Source organism: Clinocottus analis, unplaced genomic scaffold (genome assembly GCF_023055335.1).
Source record: "Clinocottus analis isolate CAN_PGR_092001 unplaced genomic scaffold, fCliAna1.0.p SCAF_13, whole genome shotgun sequence".
Classification (NCBI taxonomy): domain Eukaryota; kingdom Metazoa; phylum Chordata; class Actinopteri; order Perciformes; family Cottidae; genus Clinocottus; species Clinocottus analis.
The window spans coordinates 17,697,294-17,717,968 of record NW_027175854.1 but is presented as its reverse complement, the minus strand read 5'-3'; the positions used below and the strand labels follow the sequence as shown (position 1 = coordinate 17,717,968).

The 20,675-nt window shown below is 43.3% G+C and overlaps 2 protein-coding genes across 3 annotated transcripts in view; one reads left to right on the top strand and one right to left on the bottom strand.

Moving 5' to 3' along the window:
- Positions 1–1,623: 1,623 nt before the first annotated feature.
- LOC137784180 (placenta-specific gene 8 protein-like) lies at positions 1,624–3,161 on the bottom strand. The gene is made up of 3 exons (XM_068574667.1): positions 3,077–3,161; positions 2,834–2,958; positions 1,624–1,728 (listed from the first exon to the last, which is right to left on the bottom strand). Exons 1-3 carry the CDS (start codon positions 3,159–3,161, stop codon positions 1,624–1,626), a joined length of 315 nt encoding a protein of 104 aa, XP_068430768.1.
- Positions 3,162–3,306: 145 nt separating this feature from the next.
- The window catches only part of adamts6 (ADAM metallopeptidase with thrombospondin type 1 motif, 6), a 56,341-nt gene continuing 38,972 nt past the window's right edge, over positions 3,307–20,675 (top strand). The window contains exons 1-9 of one of the 2 annotated variants that reach the window (XM_068574179.1): positions 3,307–3,361; positions 7,946–8,370; positions 8,483–8,886; positions 10,449–10,623; positions 11,268–11,494; positions 12,193–12,276; positions 13,702–13,847; positions 17,255–17,298; positions 20,054–20,159. In XM_068574179.1, the coding sequence (XP_068430280.1) occupies positions 8,280–8,370; positions 8,483–8,886; positions 10,449–10,623; positions 11,268–11,494; positions 12,193–12,276; positions 13,702–13,847; positions 17,255–17,298; positions 20,054–20,159 (1,277 nt within the window). In that variant the 5' untranslated portion in view covers positions 3,307–3,361; positions 7,946–8,279. Of the gene's footprint in view, positions 3,362–6,770; positions 6,874–7,945; positions 8,371–8,482; positions 8,887–10,448; positions 10,624–11,267; positions 11,495–12,192; positions 12,277–13,701; positions 13,848–17,254; positions 17,299–20,053; positions 20,160–20,675 lie in introns of those variants that run through there. The other variant, XM_068574178.1, reaches the window with a different exon arrangement.

Here is a 20,675-nt window from a genome sequence, read left to right as displayed (position 1 = left end):
GAAGTACATCCAAAATAATTGTCAAAGTAAATAAAGGGATAATTACATAGAAGTATATAAATATGAGAATTAATAAATAAGAATATTTAAACCTGTCACATTTTATCAATTAATTAATGCTTACAATACTATTCAATATTATTTTAGTACATTTAATTGCATTACTAATTATTCATCATGCTCATGGCATCTTGTTCGGGTCGGTCGAGTCGTTCATATCGTACACATTTAAATAAAAATTCACTTATTTGAAAGCTGTGAGATGAAATTCCTCCTCAACCACTTCTAACGTACTGTATGTTGTATTTTTTTCTTTTGTCTTTTTTTTTAATTATGATCCAAAACATTTTCCTCAAGTCGATATTTACTTGTAGAAGTGGCAACACGGTACATAGTTTATTCTAATATATTATAACACAGCTGTAGAGCGGCTAAAGTGTAATCAACACTTTCTAAACTCTTTTCCCTGAAGACCTGGATGTATCGTGCTCATAGTTCCTGTTTGTCGCCTCCGACCCGTCAGCAGGAACATAAACGTTGCTGCTCGTCCTCGTGGAGCTTCTTCCTGTGACGTGTCCTCGCCGGAAAAACAGAGTTGTAACTGATTCATTATTTATGGTCCCATTTGACTTTAGGTGTGCCAGCATGCTGTATAAATACTCCAGGATAGCTCAACATCGAGGTCATACAAGTGGCACAAGTAAACTGAATGCAGCCATAATTCATATTTTGAGATTTAAAAAAATAGCTGCTGTTAAAAAAAATACTGAGAAACTGCAGTTCATAGTTGTTGTTTTTCTAAGCTAAAATAAGTTTTATTTGAAGCTCAATAATTTCATCTTTTTTCAAACGAGATCAACTCAAAATATTTGACGGTGAGAAAATACTTTTAAGTTATTTTGGCTCATTGAAGCTTTGAGCTAAATGCTAACGACAGCATGCTAACACACTGGTTTAACAGGTGTTAGCATGCAAACATGTTCTGATTGGCACCAAATGCTAACAGCTGATGGTGTTAGCTTTAGTTATTTTTTATTTAAATACACATTTGGGCAATAAAAGTATCTCTCCAAATATTGTGCCGATCCGTCCTGTAGATGTTGGAATATTTCAATCTGAGCCTCAAAAGAAATGACTAACTCCAGGTTTAAATAACTAGAGTTTGGTGTGAAGTAAAATATACACAAGTGAGCAAATTAAGAAAAAAAAACAAAACAAAGCACAACCTTTATTAATTCAACTTAAGAGTTTTAATTATGTATTTCAAGAAAACCTTTAAAAACATTCAACCCACATCCTGTCAACCAGCGGATCAGGTGAACTTTTTATATCCGAAGCAGTAAATCATGCAGACTAATGTCTAACTGGATGTCCCTTCCCTCAAACGATTATGGTTTTTAGTCATTTTACAGCACCGGTATTGGCCGCGTGATACGCAATACCTCATAAACATCCGAGTCGGAGAGAGAGAATGAACCGAATGCTTCAGAGAGTACAGCGATGCTGCACGTTCACAACTCGTCTGGTGTCGTGACGTCATCTAGAAGGAATGAAGTAGAACATGGATTAAAAAAAAAATCTCAGCATCTTCCTTATATTTTTTAATGAGGTATTTTCTCACATTTAGAAGATGCCTTGCTCCTTCCTGCGGTCGATATCTCTCTTCAGCTGGCAGGTGGTACAGAACGGGCAGCAGCCGGCCGCCATGAAGTCGCTGCACAGCGAGCCCTGAGAACACGAGCACGACGCCCGTTGAAACAGTGGTTTCTGATGCTCCTTGTGCACATATTTATCTATTATTTCAACACCGTTTACATGTTTAAAAGGAGAGTTTAGAAGCCGGAATGGCTCGTGAACAAACCTCCCCCGTTGGATATCTACTAAATAACTACTAAAATATAAATGTATAAATTCTACATTACTTTACAGCTGCATTTCTTAACTAAGGTAAAAACACAACTATCTTCTTTTTTTTACGCTGCCAATAGTGAACAGCGATGGGCCCTTTCATACTGCATCACTATTCCTCTTCAGGCCCCTAAAAACGTTTCAAAAGATTTATTACTCTGGTTTTATCTTCCACAGCAGAGTTAAATATTAATCCTAAACGACCTTTTTGTGGCTCATAAAAGAAATGCAAACAAACGGCAGGTGTGGCTCCATCATGATGTTTTCAACCCAAAGAGGGCCTTGCCTTCATTTAAATAAAGAAACCTATAAAAGTATCCAATAAAACCGCAAAGCGAAGATTAGAGTAAAAAAAAAACACAAGTTTGTGTAGCAGACATTTTATTTACTCTCACGACCCCTCGGATTCATCTGGTGACCCTTTAAAGGGGCCCGACCCTTATGCTGGGAACCACTGGACTGATATCAAGTAGTTCAAACTTGAGACTTGAGATGATATATTATGATGATATTACTTTTACTGAAGTAGGATTTTGAATGAAGGACTTTTACTTATAATGAAGTATGATTTAACTTTGTCTTAATAGTACTTTTACAGAAGTAAGAGTACTTCCTCAACGTGGGATCACAAGCAGAAGTAACTCCCTCAGCTTTGTTCAGGAGGACAAAAACTACTTTACACACATGTTATAGCCCAAATTAATAATCAATCAAATAGAAATTGAGACATTAAGTGTCTTAAAAGTAATACTTACACTGGTGCAAAAAGAGAATAGCGATGAGAGGAAGATAAACGTAGTACAACGTAATATAAGAGTACAAAAAGAAACATCAAAGGCTTATAAAACACTCTAAATATAAACGATAATGTTCGTGATATTGAGAAGTAACAAAATGTAGCAATATTTCAACAGGTGAGACTCACGTTGATGTTGTATCGGGTCCTGTAGACGGCGCGGATGGCCGGGTTCAGACCGCACAGGCAGCACTCGCCCATGTCGCTGGCGATGGAGCAGCCCAGACACGGGTAGCACCACAGGCCGTAGCAGCCTGCGAGTGTGTGTGTGTGTGTGTGTGTGAGGGGTACAAGACTTAATCTACAGCTCCTGAGCAACTGTCTTCATCATGTGTGTGTGTGTGTGTGTGTGTGTGTGTGTGGAGCGCTCACAGGTTCCACAGTCGTCGCAGAAGTCACACAGGCCGGTCTGGAAGTCGGAGGGCGCGAACGGGCCCAGCTGGTTGGTCACGGCCATGACGGCGTCTGAGGGTTTCAAGAGAGTTAGTCGCCTCGTTCGCCCACTCGCCAGCAGAGACGACGACTCACGACGACGTCTTCCAGCAAAGAGGAAGCTCTTACCACACGGATGAGGGACGGAGAGACGGACTCAGAGACGCGCCCCGACGACAGATTGTGAGCGGAGGCGGCGGCGAGTCTTTACAGCCGATGAAACAGGTGACTCCTGTGCGGGGGCGGGCTTCACCGGGCCATAAACACATGAACACACCGCCGCATGCTGACTTATTGATCTGTAAATGAAGATTGAACCCCAACCCACACTTCTATGTCTACCAATAGCATCTTAAATGATGTTAACGTCACGTTTATTTCATTATTTGTGCGTCGAATGCAGGAGTTGATAACCCAGTAAGGTTTTTATTATTCACCATTAATGACCAGCAGACTCAGAATTATTGTCCAGAGTAATTTATTGGCCAGGTGTGTTGCACATGCAAGAAATAAACAGATGTAGAATTAAACAATAAATATATTAATAATCATGAAACAGATGAATTCAGAGCATCTTTATTTATTTCACACTGTAGCAAGTTTTCACCCAAAGACACATTTTTCTAAATAATATGCTTAACTGTTGAATTAAATGTTATTAATAATACACATTTAATAATGTTTTGCTGAAATTTACAAAATGTAGTTCATTCACAATAACAAAGGAAAGTAACCAAGAACATTTACTGAAGTCCTGAACTTAATTTATACTTCTTCAGCACTTGTGTATTCAAATATTATGCCCACTACTTGTACTCTACATTTAAGAGGTACATATTGTACTTTTTACAGCAGTCGCTGGTGACTTTACCGATAATGAGCAAGAACAATAAGTTGTTACGCGATAAATTAAACCACTTCATTCATTTAAAATAGCTTAAATCAGCTCCATGTCGCCTGACCACAACATTAAGATGCTGCATACACATTAATGAAGTATTAGATGGTATAATCTATAACAATAAAACCCCGATAGAGCAATTCATCCTCCAGAACAAAGTACTTTTCCACTCAATAACACTTTTTACAGAGTGGTACTTCTAATACTTCTTCTGCAAGCGAACAAAGTTGGAGAGTCGCACACCTTTGTGTGTGTGTGTGCAGTGTGTTGCATTCATCTCGGGGTTATAAACGTGGAGGTTATGACTGACACACCTTTCCCTGATTCATACCCACATCGGAAGATGTCCTCACCTTTGAGGAACAAAGTGCACAGAAGGTTAAACATAATCGTGATTATCGGAGCCAGTTTTTCTTGTCAACCATCAGTAAAGAAAACACTTCTTACTGCTTTAAGGGTTTTAAATTTAAATGCCCGCGATGCTGCGTCCGGACACAAGGCGGCGCTGCTCCCCACCAACGCAGCCGACACCCCGTGAGGCCGAGCAGGAGAGCTGTAATGACAACCTGACTAATGACAGAGGCTCCGATAATGAGCAGCTGGGGCTGAAACTCAGGGATAGGCAGGATTTTCAGTTTCCTACAGACTAAAGATAGACGGGAGGCTAAATTACTCCAAAGTGCACGGGGCTGCCCTCCACAGCGGACCCTGAAGCAGCAGATCTGAAACACTCGTAGTAAATATGAAGAGAAGGTATCGTGAAGAAGCTGTGAACTGAAGGCGTTTGTGTTTGTATCAGGATGCTTCAGGTTAAAGTTTAAACTTTGTTCAAACTATTATCACAATTTGTTCTTTTTCTTTTTTGTGGATATTTGTGTTTGCCGTGTGATGTCACCGTCTTCCCTACGGACTCACGTGCACCTGCAGGAAGTGGATTTGTACTGCGCACGTATACTTTTGTACATACTTTCCATTTTTACATGTTTACTTTGCAGATTTTACTTCCAAAACATGATGCCTTGCTCGTTAAAATGAGCATTTTATCCACCAGCTGCAACATTAAAGTGCTCCATGAGTACTTTTACTTTTCATACTTTAAGTATTCATTAATGAAGTAAATGACTCTCATTCAAACTGATACTTTTTAAGTAAAAGTACACAGACGTTCTATAATCCAAATGTATTTGTATCAAGAGTAAAAGTACTTGAGTATTACTACTCGTTGGTTAACATCAGCTGCTCCGGGTGCAGCTACTTTTAACTATACAGTTAGTTATTTTAGTCCACTGGAAAGTAACATTTGTATAAGTACACATTAGAGGTACTTTCTACCTGACTGCATGTTTTTTTTTTACAGGTATAGTTACTGCAAATTAAAATCTTACACTTAAAATGCATGATTTATAGAATATGATGTATTTTTTATACATTGAACTACAGTTATGTAATATATACCAACTAAATCTTGATGCATCAGTAATAATAACTGTGGGAATGTTTATTGTTAGTACTCTTTTTTCTACTTGAAGTACATTTTGCTTATAATACTGTTCAGTATACCGGTGGCTTTTACTTTTCAAGAAGGTATTTCTACTTGTACTCAAGTACTCATCTTTTTAATGTGAACATCTGCAGCCGTCACAAACTGAGTGGAGTAAAAAAAAAAGTACTGAAGTAGTAAAAAGTGTAAAGTAGCAGAAAGATGGGAGGACTTTGTCAAACATTACGCTCCATAAATAAATGAGTTTACCTTTAATGATAATTTATACAAAGTGCTTTTAACTGGATGATGTGAAGGTCAGAATTAGTGCTGCGTGTTGTTCTGGGACATGCGCACTGATGGAGGAGCCCCCCCCCCCGCCCCCCCTCTCCTTCTTGAAAGCAGTAGTTGGTGTGTGTGTGTGCGCGTGCGTGTGTGTGTGTGGACTCCCGCTGTTGCCCCAACTCACGTTTTTTTTTTTTAAGCCACCACCGAGAACGCAAAGATTATAAAGACGACTGAGGATAGACCCTCTCTGCTGGAGGAGGTCCAGAGGTGTGTGTGTGTGTGTGTTTGAGAGGGGGAGAGGGAGGGGGGAGTGTGTGTGTGTGTGTGTGTGTGTGTGTGTGTGTGTGTAGGAGGAGGGGGGGGGGGGGCAGGATGGCAAAGCCCAAAAGGAGATGAAAGGAGGAGAGCAGCAGTAGAACTTTAGAGCTGCAGAAGCTTTTTTTTGGTTTGTCCTGAGCTCTCTTTACCCTCCCTTGCTCTCTCTCTCTCTCTCTCTCTCTCTCTCTCTCTCTCTCTCTCTCTCTCTCTCTCTCTCTCTCTCTCTCTCCCTCTCTCTCTCTCTCTCCCTCTCTCTCCCTCCCTGCACAGTTGGTCCCGGAGCTGTCGGTGGGGATGAGCGTGGTAACTATCTTGTTAACACTCCGCGTCCGGTGAGAACGGGACTCTCTCTCTCTCTCTCGTTCTCCGTTTCTGTCGGAGGAGTGGATTCCCCGTCTCAGCGGGTTTTATTTTTTTATTGTACTTTTTTTAATTTGTAAATCCTCTCAGGGGAGCACCACTTCTTTTTTTTCTGCAGCGCGAGTTTTTATATACGGGGGGATTTGCGTGGAAAAGTTGCACTCCAGGAACCTTTTTACGCGCAGGATCCACGTGTAGCAGCGCTGCAGCTCCACATCTGCAGCTCCAAATAACTATCAACGCCTTTATTTTGTATTTTTGATTATTTTTACAGCATGTCAGGTGGTTTATTTAGAGTTCCCGACTCTCCTCGAGGGGGTTGTGTGTTTGAGGTACCGGTGTAATAATGCACGCGGGCCGGCTGCCAACTGTCTGGGTCAGAGTGGCCAAGTAAGTAGCGCTGTCTGTGTGGAGGGCTGCAGCCCGGAGAACACACACACACACACACACGCACACACACATGCATACATGCACACGCGTGCACGCGCGCCTCCTGAAGCTTGCCATCCGTTTGTTCGGAGACAACTTTCAGCGGGACCGCGCCGACGTTTGTTTAGAAGTCGTCTCGTTTGCACGCGCAGCCTGCGTCAAACAAAAAAAAACACACACACACAAAAAAGTGCACATAAATTGCTCTCACCGTCGACTCGGTTACGGTTCAGTCACACCGTGCAGACGGTCGTTAAACTGTCAGCTGCATATTGAATTAATAAGTGCACGTGGCGACAAATGTGGCTGAAATCCCAGTTGTGTGTGTGTTTGAGAGAGAGAGAGAGAGAGAGAGAGAGAGAGAGAGAGAGAGAGAGAGAGATTACTGTTGTATATTTCTATTCTGTTTTTTTATGATGTGTTTTGATGCTTTGGCAATATTGTTGTTGCAACGTTAGTGCCAATAAAGCTAATTGAATTGAGAGAGAGAGAGAGAGAGAGAGAGAGAGAGAGAGAGAGAGAGAGAGACTGTTGGTTTTAAATCTGCTTGGATTAATCATCTAATCGATCGATTAAGCGTCTCAGTCCATCTTTCTGGCTTTAAGCTTTAGAAGTGTGAAGAAACGCTGCTGGTTGGTTTATTTCCTGCTGGGCTGCATATCTGTGTTATGTGATCAAAGAAACAATTTGAAGACATTTTAGTAGATTCATTTTTTAACACACAAGCTTCTTTAATGAGTATTTTCATTTTTTTTCCCATGTGCCGATGATTCAAACTGATCGTTTGGTTTCTAAAACCCACGAAACATAGCGGACGATGATGACCAGAGTGCAAGGTGGCAACTTAAAATTGATTAATTTAATCCCAAAAATGGAAGCGCATTTAATTTAAAATGACACAAACCAACAGCGAGCAGCACATCGTCACATTTGTGAGCTGTGAGAATGTTTGCAGATGAATGAATGGACGCCGTGGTCCCCCCAACACAGAGAGACGGATCACTGACCCTCTGCGATGGGTTTCCCTTCACAGGAATGCAGATGGATCGGTCGAGACGAGCTTCCAATATAGAGCTTCCTGTTCCGGAGTTGCACCTGAGAGCGACTGTGCGTCTGATGGATTACGGTGTTTTTTTTTCCTGCGAGCCGCTGACATGAACCCAGAGGCCAGTGAGACGCCGAGGCGCTCGCCATCGGGAGCGATCTGAGACCCTGGATGAGCCCCCGGCGAGCAGGACCAGAGCATTCAAAGTGAAGGAGACCAACCAACGGACTTGTTATGGTGCGGCATCGGACCGACCGCGCGCTCCTGACCCGTTTGTAGCGCCCTCGACCCTCCACCCCATGTCACACCTCTCCGCCCAATTATGGAGATTTTGTGGAAGACGCTGACTTGGACACTGAGCCTGGTGGTGATGGCGGCTTCTGAATTTCAAAGACTTTCTCACAACTCTCAAGGTATGGCGGCGGCGGCCGGAGGAAGGTGGGGCGGGGGGTCGATCTCTTCTGTATTTCAATGCCCGTCATCACACTCTTCTCCTTCTCCTTCTTCTTCCTCCTCCTGTAAAAGAGGAGTTCCTGTCCTACCTGCAGCACTACCAGGTGACTGTCCCGGTGCGGGTGGACGAGAGCGGGGAGTTCCTGAGCTACACTGTGAAGCACCACCGGCCGGGCCGGCGGAGACGCGGGGCGGCCGACCCCCTCGCCGCCGCCGCCGTGGGTCCGCCGCCGGCCTCGGACCCCGACGCCCGGCCGCCGCCCCGGCTGTTCTACAGGCTGTCGGCCTACGGGAAGCACTTTCACCTGAACCTGACGCTCAACCCCGACCTGGTGTCCAAACATTTCACGGTGGAGCATTGGGGGAGGGAAGGCCTGGAGTGGCGGCACAACATGGTGGATAACTGCCACTACGTCGGATTCCTGCAAAACCAGCAGGTCACGACCCGAGTGGCGCTCAGCAACTGCAAGGGCCTGGTGAGCAAAAAAAAAAACACTCCGTTCCTCTCTTGACTTTGCTCTCTGAGCCACAAAACGTTCGCGCCCGCTGACCTCAAACAAACCCCCCCCCCTCCACCCCGATACCAATGCCAGATAACTAATATATAAACCGAGCTTGTGCTGCTCTCATGGCAGCCAATCTTTCAGACGCAGTGCCAAAGGATTAGAACAATTGTAGTTTGCTTAACAGAATCTTGGCGTCCTTCCACTTGGCACGCCGAGTCTCTGCAGGCGGCTCGGAGCGAGGTGACGCTCGTGGAGGAGAAGCATCTCGGCGATCTGCTCGCGAAGAGCGTTTTGAATACCACGCTTTTTTAAGAGGCCCCGGCGGCTGAGATCACACTTTTTTTTTGTGATCTGTTAAATAACCGTAGATATTACTTCCTGAGCAGCACTAACAAGCTGCTCATTACCCCGTCTACGCTTTTAGTCCTCGGGCGTCCGTCCCACAGACTTGTGCGACTGTCCAGCTTCTCTTTGCGAATCGAGACATTGGAAGACGTTTTAATAGCCGTTATGTTTCAGAATAACTCTCAAGAAGGGGAAAAAAAAGAAATAGGCACGGCTTCTTATTGGCAAATGTAATCATGTGGAGAAAAGGTATTGCCAAATGCGTTGTTGGCAAGACCCACGCAGAGCATCAGGAATTGAATTAGCGGCACCAAAAATGGACAAAACTGTGTCTGTGCTTTTTAATGCAATCAGCTGTCTGGACGGTTTGAGCTCTCTGACGTCACACACTCATCGTGTGATGTCTGGTTAATTGTTTGTGCTGTTTACGGAGCAAAGGTGGTGTTTCCCACAAACTTGTTCAGAAGGACTTCTCTCTCTTCACACAGAGAACAAAGTCTTCATGTAACTGATTGTCATCAGACGTCCGCAAGTCGGGAGGCTTGCAAGAGACACGTTAACCTCTTGCTCCCATTTTAAGTCCCAGCATGCCCCATTCAGACAATCTTTTTACATAAATACATCATATTTTTCCATTTTTGAACCAAACTACACAGTTTCTTGACTGAATCTCCTTCCTAACAGGCCAAGACTTTGTTTTATTGTGATTTTTGTTGCAGATTCTGATTCTTTAGGTCCTAATCTTTCCATCAAGGTGTCTTATTGACGCTCCAGGAGGCTTTTTTGGGTAATCTGGCTCATATCATGCTGGATGTTCATAGTTACCATCAAAATATCTTTTTTTTTTGCAGATATACATTTTTTTCCCAAGACTTTGCTGAACAAATACATACAATAAACACAAGTATTGGAATTAATTTGGGGTTCCTACAACGACTCAAACAGGGAAAAGGAGGTAAATCGGTTGCGACCAATGGGTGACGTCACGATGACGACGTCCGCGGTCTAATCACAGCTCTCCTTTGACTCTGAACGCAGCTCTACAATTAAATTCCTGTCCTGTCTGAGCGCATTGTTAGATGTAAACCGAGCTGCACCTTTTTAATAGAATAAAAAGTATGATTAAGTAGGTTTAAAATGCGTGTTTGTAACCTGTGTTTCACTCATTTCTCGCCCCCCCCAACAAGCACGGTGTCATAACAACGGAGGAGGAACAGTATTTGATCGAGCCATTAAAGAACATCTCCTCCATCGCCTCCAGTGAATGGAACCTGGAAGAAGCACAGCAACATGTTATTTATAAAATGTCTGCCATTCCCTCACCACAAGAGCAAAGCCAGGAGCTCAGCTGTGGCATTTCAGGTTGGTTAAACCTCCATCTGGGTCGGACTCTGTGTGGGTAGAGCTGACGTAAAGGAATAACTTTACATAGCACGCTAAGAGGAGCTGCTGGTTTGGTTGTAGGCCCAGGTTCTGGTGGACATGACCGGGCCTCTTGTGTGCTGTCGTTGCTCCTGGCCCGGACACCTTTTTGACCCGTAAGAGAAAGCTTTCATTAAAAAAAAAAAAAAAAAAGGCCCCTCGGTGCGTAAAGAGCTCTTTGCTTCGACTTTTATAGAAGCACGAATCCTATTTATAGAATCATGTTTAGATTCAAAGACCTCCAAACTGCAGAGGTATGACGGATTTGGAAAAAAAAGAGCCAGGTGGATATTTAGGTATTTGGTTCACGGCCTTATAAGAAACAGCAAAAAGGCTGTCATTGCCAGGGAGCACGCATGCCCCGACATGTACCATCTTATGGCCTTTTCCCAGAGCATCTGGGTCATAAAGCAAAAGGCTTTAGCTGCAAGGTTCAAAGGGGTTAGATTCCCTCGGCGCATGCACCGTACACGAGGCGGCTCGCTCCCTCTCAACCAGATGACGCATCACAATTTGGAATTTGGTAATTGTTCTCTGTAACCTGTCTCCGCCTCCCCCCCGTCCGTCCGTCCGTCCGTCCGCAGACCTCATTAAAAGCGGCGCGCCCTGCCAGTTCAGCACACCTCCTTCCGCCGGCCGCTCGGCGCCCGTGGCCCAAAACGACAGCGAGCGGTCGCACGGCGCCCGCCGGCGGAGGCGCTCCGTCAGCTCCGAGCGCTTCGTGGAGACGCTCGTGGTGGCCGATAAGATGATGGTCGGCTACCACGGACGCAAAGACATCGAGCACTACATCTTGTCCGTGATGAATATTGTAAGTTTGATCCTACTTTTTTGGTCCTTTTTGATGTCTGCCTCAGCATCGAACGTGCGGTTTCTGCGTTGTTGCCAGTTTATTTGATGGATTTGTAGCTTGGAGACACATTAGAGGTACTTGTACTTGAGTATTTCCATTTCATGCCACTTTATCCTTCTAATCTCTGAGGTACATATTGTACTTTTTACTCCACCACATTACTCTGACAGTTTTAGCTTCTTCTCAGATGGTAAAACCTCAACATCTCCAGATGTGTCGAAGTTGAATATTTGTGATAAACTGAAAGATTAAGTGTTTCTTTTATGTGTTGGGAAAATCCTCCTCCTCCTCCTCTTCCAGATAAATAAACTCCTGCTGGAAAAAGCGTCGTCACAAAGCTGAAAACAGGCTGTTCTCACATCTTACAGAATATAATGTGTTGATGTAGATTAAACTACACAACGTCACATAAAGGAGTTACAACACACACATTAATGCAGCGGGAATATTAACACAGAAACATCAGATCTGATAAGAAAACAGCAGGACTTTACTTGTTGTGAAGTACTTTAAGAGTGTGGTGTTCGTACTTTTACTGAAGTAAAAGATCTGCAGTAATGTGGTTCAGTGCTTTAAAGGTTGATTTGATTAGATGTTGGTGACATTTGGACACAATTTGTCTGACTTTGTGTCTTTTCTTCTTTTCTGGAGGTCAGGTTGCCAAACTTTACCGTGATGCCAGTCTAGGAAATGTTGTGAACATTATTGTGACCCGGTTGATCGTTCTGACTGAGGATCAGGTAAGAAGGAAGTATGACCAGTTGTACTGTACACGATGTCTGTACTTTTCAGCCGTAGCAAGTGTATAACTGATCCGCTTGGCGTGCGTGAGCTGCAGTATTTCATGTGGTTGAAGGGAGAGACAGACTATTCACCATATGGCCACCACTTCAGATGAAAGATGTGCTCAGACATCTTCCCTCGGGGAGCCTCGATTGAGCATTCTTACATGCGTAGTACATGTGTATGTATGTGTGATGGGAGAAACAGAGCGCTTCCTAGCATCTGGTTTTTTTTCTAAAGGGGTCAAGGCGGCTCTTCACGAAGCATCAAACAAGTTTTCATGTATAATGGAGCCGTGCTTTGATCCAAGGAAGGAAGTACGAGTCGATCGGAAAAGGCTTTTGCAACGGTTTCCTATAGTTGAAGCTATTACATTAATGGAAGTACTTTAGATGCGTTTAGCAGACTTTCTACAACTTCCTCAGTTCCTTGTTCTCCTGCTTGTCTTCTGTCCACGTCTCCTGTGTTAGCTAATAATCACGTTATTTTTTGAACATCTTTTTTGACTGGTGTTACTCAAGGGATGTGCTTAAGACTTTTTGAGTTGACTAACACTCAGGCAATTTATCTCAGACGATACGAAACGATACGACACGTGGTAATAAGAATTGATATGACGCGATACTTCACGTTACATCACGACGCAACACGGTACGGTATCTGCGATACATCACGATACGTCACGATACATCGCGATACAATACAGTACACAATACGATACGTTACATCTTGATACGTCACGGTACGATACAACATTATATAATACGACACTACACGATACAACACGATAAATCACGATACAATACAATATGTTACATCGCGATACGATATGTTACATATTGATACGTTACATCTTGATACATCACGAAACGATCCAACGCGATACATCGCGATACAATACAGTACACAATACGATACGTTACATCTTGATACGTCACGGTACAACATAACATTATATAATACGACACGACACAATACAACATGATACATCACAATACAGTACACAATACGATACGTTACATCAGGATACAGTACGATAAGATCTAACGCGATACATCACGATACAATACAGTACACAATACGATACAATATGTTACATCGCGATACAGTACGATACGTTACATCTTGATACGTCACGATACAACATTATATAATACTATACAATACAATTAACATAACCCGAAACAAATAAAATATGAAACAACAAAATATGATACGAAGTTAAATAAACGCGACACAATAAAATACAGAAGCACACAATGTGGAACCAAACGAAACATTATGCTTCGCTACGTTATCTTATGACATGACACAATACGATGCTGCCACAATTCTTTTTGGTAATACGCTGTTCGGCATGTGTGTTGTGTTGTCTTTTGCAGCCTAATCTGGAGATCAACCACCATGCTGACAAGTCTCTGGACAGTTTTTGCAAGTGGCAGAAGTCCATCCTATCTCATCACAGCGACGGCAACAGCATTCCCGAAAACGGGATGGCCCACCATGACAACGCCGTCCTAATCACCCGGTAAGTGTAGGCTCACATCTTCTGCACATGCACGGACTACAATTTAGCTCGCACGGCAGGATAATGATCCAGCGCAGATTCATGCACTTCAAAGAGCGAACGTTGTTACAGTCGCCGCACGTAGCACTTATCTTCTATTTTTGATCAGATAGGTTGCGGGTTTATTTTCTGCTGTCGTGGTTCAGCTCCAGACTGTGTGTGTGTGTGTGTGTGTGTGTGTGTGTGTGTGTGTGTGTGTGCGTGTGTGTGTGTGCGTGTGTGCGTGTGGACATGGACATTAAATTCATTATTTAGAGAATGGAGTGAAGGTTTTAATTGTAGGTGTCAAAAATATATGTAAAGATAAATTCAAAGTTTTACAGGTTAATCACATTAAATAAATGAATTTAAAATAATTTATATGTAATTTATATGAATATATATATATATTTATTTATATATATAATAATAATATTAAAATATATATATATATGTATAGACATATATATATATATATATATATATATATATATATATATATATATATATATATATATATATATACATTTATCTTTATCTTTAATATATGTAAAGATAAATTCAAGGTTTTACAGGTTAATCACATCAAATAAATAAATTTAAAATAATTTAATATGTATATATATATATATATATATTTATATATATATAATAATAATATTAAAATATATATATATATATATATATGTATAGACATATATATATATATGTATAGACATATATATATATATATATATATATATATATATATATATATATATATATATATATATATATATATATATATAGAATTAGTAAAACATAATGCACTGTGGATAAGCCCATTAAAAAGCCTGATGATGGCCTTTATAATTTATTGTTTAAATCTAGTTTTAACAGTCGTCCAGCAGCTTCAGTGCTAAAACTTCCAAATGTCCAGTTCATGTGCTTAAACTTTACCTGTGAGTGTTAGAGCGGATGGGAATAGATGTGCTGTGTACTGTACCTGTCACGCTGCAATTTATGTCAAGGGTGTTGCCATAAAACAGCAAAATGCTGTCATTACCTGGAATGGGCCTCATTGTTGCCAGAACTGTTTTGGCCACATTTCCTAGCAACTAAAGTGAATATATTCCCCCGCTCCACTAGAGAGATGGCGTTCTGTGATTGACATGGGCTCAAGCCAAGCGTTTTGACTCCCTGGGCTACAAAACAGCCTTTCTATCATTAGTGCGCTCTTGCTTGTTGTCTGTCAGTTGATGTTCTCCAGCTCCTTTGGCTCCTCTTTTTATTGGGTCTTACCTTCACTGAGCACCGGCAACGAAAAGGCTGCATAGTGCATATATATATATATTTGAAAACATGACCTGCAGCATCGAGACTGGACTATGCAGCCTTTTCGTCTCGATGCTACAGGTCATGTTTTAAAATATATATATATATATATATATATATATATATATATATATATATATATATATATATATATATATATATATAGATAGATGATAGATGCGATGGCCTGTTCTCATTGTTGTTGGATACCAAAAGCAACTCACGCAACCGGCTTGGAGCTCACAAGCTCGCTCGCTCACAGATAGACCACAAGGGGGCGCTGCATTTTTAAACGCTGTCAAGCTGCGACACCCGCATGGAAAGTGTCGGTGTCGGACGTATTTTTTTTTCAGGCGATCCTGGAAGTTAGCATCGCGCCGGTTCCCTCGACATTGTGATTGCTAACTCGCCAACGTGAACTAATGTCACGGTTGTTTTGGAATAAAAAGTTTATTAATATATTTGTCATGTTGAAAAGCATTGGCGGTGATGAGATGTCCTCACAATAAATAAGGGGAAAACCCTTTTTTCCCTCTCTGGCGCACGCCGACGCGTCACATATGATGAAAATATTGGTGAATATGGAGTCAGTTCAGCACGGCGAGTGAAAATAAGGTGAAATGAGGCGAAGGATGATGAGATAAAAAGCTGTGGGGAGGAGGCAGCTGAGCTCAGAGATGCTAACATTGGAGATCGTATAAATAGCTGATGGTCGACACCAGGAAGCCCTCATGAACCACCATGTCTGGAGCAGCAGTCAGGCAGCCCGAGCAATGCAGCAGCGCACCGAAAAAGGTCCAGTGTGATTTTTAAGGTGGTCGATGCAGAATTTAACTCAACGTATATATTTGGAGCGGTTTATTTCGTCTCTGCTCCGTAAATCGTGCAAAATCTGCAGCTTCTCTAATGTGAGAGTTTGCAGCTGTTTCGCGTCACTGGGAACTGGATATCTTTGGGTTTCAGAGCGTTGGTCCGTAAGAGACGATTAATAAAATACAAATTCTTTGCATGCATTGATAATAATCATACAATAATAATCAGCCCTTGTGCAAGGGTGCTTAATAGTTGTTCATATATAAATATCTTTTCACAGCTACTTGTATTTACTGAAGTAAAACTTTTGCTTTTCAGTGTATAAAAATGGGAAAATATTTACTTCCTATTAATTAAATATATTTTAATTACATGTCAGAGGTCCTCACTTATCTCAGGATATAATTACTACTTATAATAATATTATCATAAGAGCTGAGACGTTCAAGGTCTGTTGTAATAAGCAGACATCACCGCTGCACTTCGCATCAGTATATTCTACTACAAATACTTCCTCATCGTCATCACTAATCGATGTGGATCTCCCCGCCGGATGTTGCGCTCATTTTAAAGCCGTCCGCCGGTTTCCTCTCTGTCGCTTCTTCGGCCGCGGAAAAATAAAAAAGAGGACACTGAGGGAAAATCAGGGGAAATATATCAAAAACAAATCGACGTCCTCAGACAAGGTCACGATTGTACCTCGGCGGTTCGGCGCTGAACCGCTGGAAGAGAGGGAGCGAGAAAAGAGGGAGAGGAGTTCATGGGGAGAGCGAGGCAGGCGGAGATGGGGGAAGAATTACATTTGCCGTGCCCTTGGTTTTTTTAATAGATTAAAAGCTTTATGAATGATTGGATCATTCATTTTAAATGTATGATGTGGCTGAGAGTGTCTCCCCCTCCCCCCTCCTGCTTTATTGGATTACCTGCATGTGAGTGACGGGGTTAACCGTCGGGACGCAGCATGAGTGAGGCCTTTCACTTTTATTCCCCCTCACGCCTGAGCTCTGCGTTTCCTCCCAGGCTAATAACGGCTATGGATGGAGGAGTGAACCAGGTGTTCCTCGGGACCAAAAAGCTGTCACGACTTCATTATGGTCTGTTGTTATGCTAAAGGTTGAGATTAGATCTGGCCAGACTGTGTGATTAAACACGGAAAGAATGGAATGGCAAACAGCCAGTGGAGGAAAGTACAGTACATGTTGAAAAAAATGAAAAATAATTCAATTATTTGTGTTCTTTTTCTTTTTTCTGCTGTCCTTTAGGTATGACATCTGCACCTACAAGAACAAACCCTGCGGTACCTTAGGTAAGTGGACCGAAGCAGATTAATGCACATTAACTTGTGTTTTCTTGCCAAATTGGTAATCTTAGCTGGTGTTGACTCTGTGATTCTCTGGATTAGGAGTTCATTCTTCTCTCTCTCTCCCTCTGGAGAGGTTTCCATTTTCACGTCGGACCCCTTTTTTTCGACGTGTCCTCAGACAAACCTCATTTAGCAACCTTCACGGTCTCCTTTTTAGAAGAGCACCAGACGGCTCCTGTGAGACATAATGAGAAGGATGTTTTCACTCGTGTTATTACAGCTCCCCTCCGTCGCGTTAAGGCCACGAACCTGGACGGCCGCGGTCGCCTCCTCACGCCGCCGCCAGTTTTATAAAAGCCCTCTAAGCCTCCGGTTTGTCCGAGGTGTTTACACTACCGCTGGAAGAGGGGGGGAGGGTTGAGGGAGAAAGGTAAAAGGTATGTGTGAGGAAGACTTGAGGGGGATAAAGAGGAGAGTAGTGACAGGGGGGAGGAGATGGAGACAAAGAGGAGGAGTTGAAAGGAAAATGGAAGGGGAAAAGGACAATTATAGGGAGTGTTGGAGTATGCAGGAGGGAGATGGAGTGGGTGATATGCTGGTTGTGATGGTATTGGGTGCTGGGAAAAAATGGCAGAGACCCCCCCACTCCTCCTCCTCCACTCTCTCTCTCCCTCTCCTCTTCAAACCCATCGTTCCCGACCCATCCGGCCCCTCGTCGCTCCCCATCTTATCTCTGCGACGGCCCCGCAGGCCCCACAGTATATCTTGGAGGTAATATTGTGACTTCAGGGGTGGTTTGACAGATTGACCGCATTCGTCACATTCCCCGGTCGCTTTAATTGCACTGGCATCTGCTCGGCTTCCTCGTTGTGTCTCAACCCCCAACCCCTTCTCCTCCTCCTGCTCCTCCTCCCCACCTCCTCCTCCCTCCCTCTCCTCTCCGGGATCACGCTCCCTCGGGGTCAGATCGCTGGCCTTTGGGGTCGCCGAGTAATCACGGGGCTGGAGATAATGCTCAGTCCACCCCGGTGTTGAGAAAACAACTTGCAATGCAGTGTGTGTGTGCGTGCGTGTGTGTTTGCGCTCACCCTCGACCCACACACACATGCACACACACACGCACACACACTTTACTCTCTCTCTTTCTCTCTCACACACACATTCTTAAACTAATCGCAGAGTAGCCACCCTCTTTCCCTTCCCTCCCTCTCCTGCTTCTTTCTTCACCTTCAGGCCGCCTCTTCCCCTGCAGTAATGGTTTCAGTGGCCTCCTGATTTGCGAGTCTATTCTTGTTTAGCCTCTTAGTGAGGAGAACACAAAAGCCATGCCACTTTAAGCAGCGAGGCAGCGAGCGAGCGTGCAGACCGTCCACTTATCGAACTGTGAGAGACTCCGAATCGAAGACGCCATCGACTCCATGAGCTCGCTCGCTTCTGTGCAATTCTCTCGGTTTTATTTGCATCCTGTAAGAAGCATCTGCCTCTTTTTCAGTCGAAAGCAGCTTTGATTGTGCATCCGATTGCGTTTCCATCCACCTGTTTTTATGCACCTTTCCAACCGGCGCTTCAACAATTCTGAAAAAACGCACAAAATCTTGGGTGGAAAAACGTAAAAAACTAAAGTGACACACACGGCTGTATCGTATCGCTCATGATTCAAAGCTGATCATGTCTTTATTGTTCATCAGAGAGAAGGAAGTTGCTGTTTTTGAACTACTAACGGTTTTAATGTTGACCGATATTTCTGTTATTTGATCAAAATATGAATGAAATCAACAGGAAATAGCATTAATCCATGAGAGCGTTTGTTCTCCACATGGTTTTCCATCGTTTGAGGTTTGACACCGTTCAGAAAAGAAATGTAGAAATCCCCTTCACCCACATTATATTGGAGAGGAGGCAGAAGTCTCAGAATATAAATAAATATAAATAAAACTCAGCGAAAGGAACCAAAACTTACCCCGTGGTTTATTAACGCCGACGAAATATGAGAGAAAGATTGTTTTTGAGTGAGTCCTTTTCAACCTGATGATATTTCAAACAACAAAATTAAAATTCTCGTTGCTTAACACACATTAACCCCCCTACCCCCACTCCCACACACACACACACACACACACACACACACACACACACACACCTGCTTTGCGCTGTCACATGATCCTCCAGTCACCTGTAGATGTAATCTGTGAGGAATTGCCTCCTGTCTCCTTATCTGACCTGTCAGGCTTCAGGAAAAAAAAGGACCTGCGACACCTGGATTATGGAGAGCTTTCCACTGCAAACACCCTCACCCCTTTCTCTCTCTCTCTCTCCCCTCTCTCTCTCTCCTCTCCCTCTTCTCTGGTCTTGAAACGAGGAAAGCATCTATACTTCCTGACAGGTTCCTGGTGCCGTGTTGGTGAAGGGGTTCTTATATTCCCTTCCCTGGCTCGCGTTTCAGGCGATCCCTTGTTACATGAATTGAAATGTATAAATCTAACTCCGGTCTAGACATTTTCCAGTCTGGCCGGCGATGCTAAACTCAACCCCCCTCCACCTTCCCCACACACACACACACACACACACACACACACACACACACACACACACACACCCCTCCCTCCTCCTCCGGTGAACAGAAGATCATATGCGTGGAATCTCAGTTTTATGACCACGACTCCTAAGAATGCTCAGTCTTGACCCTGTGCTTGTATGTTTGTCTGGTGCATGTGTGCGTGTGTGTGTGTGTGTGTGTGTGTGTGTGTTTTGTGTCCAGGCCTGGCCTCGGTGGCTGGAATGTGCGAGCCGGAGAGGAGTTGCAGCATCAATGAAGACATCGGCCTCGGTTCTGCGTTCACCATCGCTCACGAGATCGGCCACAAGTGAGTTTTTTTTATCTGCCGTCGTTGCACTATGATGGAAAACTGCAGCGGTGGAGACAAAGACAATGCGATGTCACGCAAGATGAAACGATTCACTCTCAGATTCTCCTCTGCAGGTTAAAGAACACCATGAAAAAGACTCTTTACTTTACATAAAAATATGTCCGATATAGTTTTTTACACAACATTTGGACCAAAGTCAGAGTCTAAACTAGTTTAACGAGTCACTCTGAGGTTTAAAGGCACATTCAGCGGAAGTTCAAACATCCAAGTTGAAGCTGCAAAGAGGAACTTTCACGTCGTGTTGGCTCTGGCGCCCCCTGTGGACTAAAGTGGTAGTGTCTCTGAGCGCCAGGGTCCCTTTAGAAAAGCTCTCATTTTACAACGCAGGGTCTGACGGTCTGATCCTCTCAGTCCTGGTTCTGGTTCTCCCGTTGATCCCCTGCCCTCCAGCGGGTCCAGCAATACGTCCTGGGTCTCTAGCGAGGAGGAGGAGGAGGAAGAGGAGGAAGAGAA